Raw genomic sequence first — 4,119 nt, 5'->3', positions numbered from 1 at the left:
ACTTAGACAGCATAAATTACAAGCCATGCTGAACAAACAGTTTTTGAATGTGGAAACATTACTGTCGTGTACAGTATGTGGTGCTGCATCAAAAAGGCAGACAGTGTGCAACACATTCCCACATATTTTGTTAATTAGACTTGAGAGCACAATTAAGTGAATTAAACACCAATTAGAACCCCAAAAATTGCATTTACCCTCTTCTCATGGAGAAAGGGAATACAAAATATGATCAATTATCTTCCAAAAATGTCAAACAAGATTAGAGGACACTACTGGGCTGTATAATTTGACAATTTAAATAACAAGGAAATTACTAACAAAAGCAAATGGTTACCCAGGGTGCTTTGCGAACCATCCTGGCAAAAGTTGTGAGCCAAAAATACTAAGAAGGAAGTTAATTTAAGTAAAATATTTTGCAGAATACGATTTTTTGTGATCTCTCAAAAGGTTATTGTAGGCCTGTATGTCATGGGCTGTGTAACGGCGTTCCTCCTCCTCTTCATCCGAAGAGGAGGAGTAGTGATCGAACCAAGGCGCAGCGTAGTGAAATGACATGATTTATTGAACACGACGAAAAAACRAACTAAACTTGCATAAACAAACAAAACAAATAAACGATGCAGACAGACCTGAACGACGAACTTAMATATAACGTGAAGAACGCAATGAACAGGAACAGACTACATAAAACGAACAAACCGCAAACAGTCCCGTATGGTGCAAACATATACACAGACACAGGAGACAACCACCCACAACGAACACTGTGAAACAACCTACCTAAATATGACTCTCAATTAGAGGAACGCCAAACACCTGCCTCTAATTGAGAGCCATACCAGGCAACCCTTAAACCAACATAGAAACAGACAACATAGAATGCCCACCCAAACTCACGTCCTGACCAACTAACACATACAACAAACTAACAGAAATAGGTCAGGAACGTGACAGGCTGTATCTGAACTCGGGTCTCCCATGGGCAAAACCAATTCCCTCTTGGCCCAAGGTTGACACTGATGCTGAAGTTGCAGGGAGTACTAACTTTATACATCAAACCCAAAAGAAGTTCATACTTAGAATTCTCTGTTTTCATCATCCATCTGATGTTCCAGAGACAGTTTATCAATACTCCAGCAGATGGTGATCTTGTATGTTATATATTTGCACCCTGACCTGTAATACTGTAACATGACAAGACTTGTTCTCAACTTTTAACATAACATATTGTAGCTTACATACATATAAGAAAGCCTACTAACTTAGTTCACTTTCAAACGTCTCATTTGGAAATGGCCCCACAGGATTGATTGTATGTAGAGTATCAAAACTCACTGTTTTCACAACTCCACATGTGTAGTTCCCTATCAGAATCATAACTCAAATAATGTAATCATAGTATTAAACAAATAACAGTTATAGAAACACAGACATGTTTAAGACTCTTGAAATGAAATGAACCATTGGATGAAATAGTTTTTTGGCCAATTTGACAAGCCTATTGAAATGGATTATTGATTAGGCCTAATGAAATTCTGTAGGCTGTTAGAGAGTGGGGGGGCGGGGGGGGTATCCAGTTACACAACTGAATGCATTCAACAGAAATGTGTCTTCCTCATTTATTAACCCAACACATCTGAGGGGAGGTGTTTTACGCTGAGTTGCAACATGCAATCATCCAACCAAAATGTGTTTAGGGCCCTCATGCTAGAGCCCGCCCTGCACACAAGGCTATAGAGACAGTAATGATTCGTTAGATCACTCTAAAATCAAACAAACACAGCACATGACAGACGGCACAGCTCAAACATGAGTTCCCTGGATAATCAGATGGTAAGTACACTCAGTTAACAGTATATTAACATTCTTGTTGTATATATGATACTTGTATGAAAGGAAGTTAAATGTAATAATATCATCAACTAGAATTGGTATTTATATCAGTAGACTACTGTAGTGCAAACCGATCAGGTCAATGCAATAATACTTTAAATATTTGGTTCAGTTATCGTAAATGGGTCAAAGTACACAAAAAGTATGCTCCTTTACACTAACTTTTCATTCAACTAACAGTAAACATGTAGAAATACTGCTGTCAAACATACAGTAATTAAGTATATCCAATATAGTTCAGTTCAATTCAAATTACTTTATTGTGAAATGCCAGATCTCTTTTGTGGTTGACACAATCAGTAATAAATACAGAGACACTCACTGTTCATCAACAAGTACATCCGTTCATAATGGGGTTTCTGTGCATTGCCAATATATGTAAATATTTTAGCTTTTTTACTTATGAGGGTGCTGTCCACAAACAGGAAATATTATCTTCTAAGTGAAACTTTCAAGTTGATTATTTAGTTAATTAATAGATAAATAACTTAACTGAAACACAAGCCAGTACCCAGTTGCCAGTTTTTCATTGCTTTTCTCTTTTTTCTATGTTAAATGTGTCGGGGTAAAAAGGACACCATCAGCTGCATGTTTAATTAGCACAGGTCTCTTAGTTTCCTGCACATTTTTGCATATGTATTGAATTATGGCAGTACCTGCCCTGCTTGTAATTTCATGTGAATGGTTGTTTGATGTGTTTGAACTGTACCCAAGTCATTGGAGAATTTAAAAAAATATTTTGTCTCTTAAAAAGTATTATATAATTTTTWAAATGTTGAGACACTTTTTAAAACATACAATAAAGAGCATTTTTTTATACTGCAAAATGATTTGATTGGACATGTCATGTGATTGAGTGGGATCTCCATGGAATATCGGAAGAATAATATGACTCAAAGTAACATCACATGAMTCTATGGTCAATAAAATATACCGTAGCCAAAAGGACAATGCAAATKAATCGAAATCTTGAAAAGGGGCAAACATTGCAAACATACAATTCTGTGCCAATAGTGAAGAACTTGTCTTTGTCACCCAACAGAGCAGCCAAAGCAAAATGATGAGCTGAGGATTGTTTTGGTTGGGAAGACTGGAGTTGGGAAGAGTGCAGTAGGAAACACCATCCTGGGAGAAACCACTTTTATGTCTAAGTTATCTTCCTCCTCTGTGACATTGGTGTGTGACAAAAACAAAAGGAATGTGGATGGGCAAATGGTTGCTGTCATCGACACTCCAGGCTTGTTCGACACCCAATCTACCCAAGAGGAGATACTGAACGARATCAAAATGTGCATCACTTTTGCTGCTCCTGGTCCCCATGCGTTCCTGATTGTGATCCAGCTGGGTAGATWCACARACGAGGAGAAAGAGGCGGTGAACATCCTCCAGCAGATCTTTGGCAAAGAGGCAGAAAAGTACACCATAGTGCTTTTCACTCGTGGAGATGATCTAGAGGGAAAAAGTATTGAATCATTCATTATGGGAAGTGAAGTCTGTGCAGATTTAAAAACCTTGGTCTTTGAAGCATGCCATGGGAGATATCATGCCTTCAACAACAGAGACCTCAATAATCGTTCTCAGGTCTCTAAGCTGCTTGAGAAGATCAACAACATGACCATAACGGATGGAAGACAGCACTACTACACCAACAAAATGTTCCAAGAGGCTGAGAGAGCGATTGAGGAGGAGAAAGATAGGATTCTGAAAGAGAAAGCAGAGCAGACAAGGAGTGAAATGGAAGCACTGGAAATTAAATATGAAGGAACCGCTCTGGAGGAAGCGAAGAAGAAGCTGATGCGAGAAAAGGAGAGCGCCGCAAGAGATATAGCTGAAAGAAGAAATCGAGTTTTGAAAATGGCAGGCTTCACTCTTGCTGGAGCCGCTTCTGTTGGAGCAGCTGTGGTTGCCCTCAGGAAAGGGACCTGTGGAATACAATGACAGACAACAGTTTTGCCAGACTTTTAGTGTTTGCTGAAATGTTCAAACCATAATGATTAGGGGGAGCACACATTATACAGAAACACACTTATTTGGCATAACATGTGCATTTAAATAAACGGACGATTTTAAAGATAAAAACATTTGAGGTGTTTGGTCTGAGGTACAGTTGATCCTAGGCTATGTAATTGTAGCATAATATCATACTTTATAAGTTTCACCGGTACTGTATATCCATGTATTCAATATCCATATTTCCCAATATACTTCAATACTTATTGTATT

The 4,119-nt window shown here is 38.1% G+C and overlaps 1 protein-coding gene across 1 annotated transcript; it reads left to right on the top strand.

Moving 5' to 3' along the window:
- Positions 1–2,785: 2,785 nt before the first annotated feature.
- LOC111961909 (GTPase IMAP family member 7) lies at positions 2,786–3,837 on the top strand. The gene has a single exon (XM_023984573.2). The coding sequence runs from the start codon at positions 3,040–3,042 to the stop codon at positions 3,832–3,834; it is 795 nt and encodes a 264-aa protein (XP_023840341.2). The 5' UTR covers positions 2,786–3,039; the 3' UTR covers positions 3,835–3,837.
- Positions 3,838–4,119: the final 282 nt, after the last annotated feature.

The sequence above is a fragment of the Salvelinus sp. IW2-2015 genome, linkage group LG4q.1:29, assembly GCF_002910315.2.
Source record: "Salvelinus sp. IW2-2015 linkage group LG4q.1:29, ASM291031v2, whole genome shotgun sequence".
NCBI classification, from domain to species: Eukaryota; Metazoa; Chordata; class Actinopteri; order Salmoniformes; family Salmonidae; genus Salvelinus; species Salvelinus sp. IW2-2015.
The sequence above is the reverse complement of the archived record's forward strand: the minus strand, read 5'-3'. Positions and strand labels throughout refer to the sequence as shown.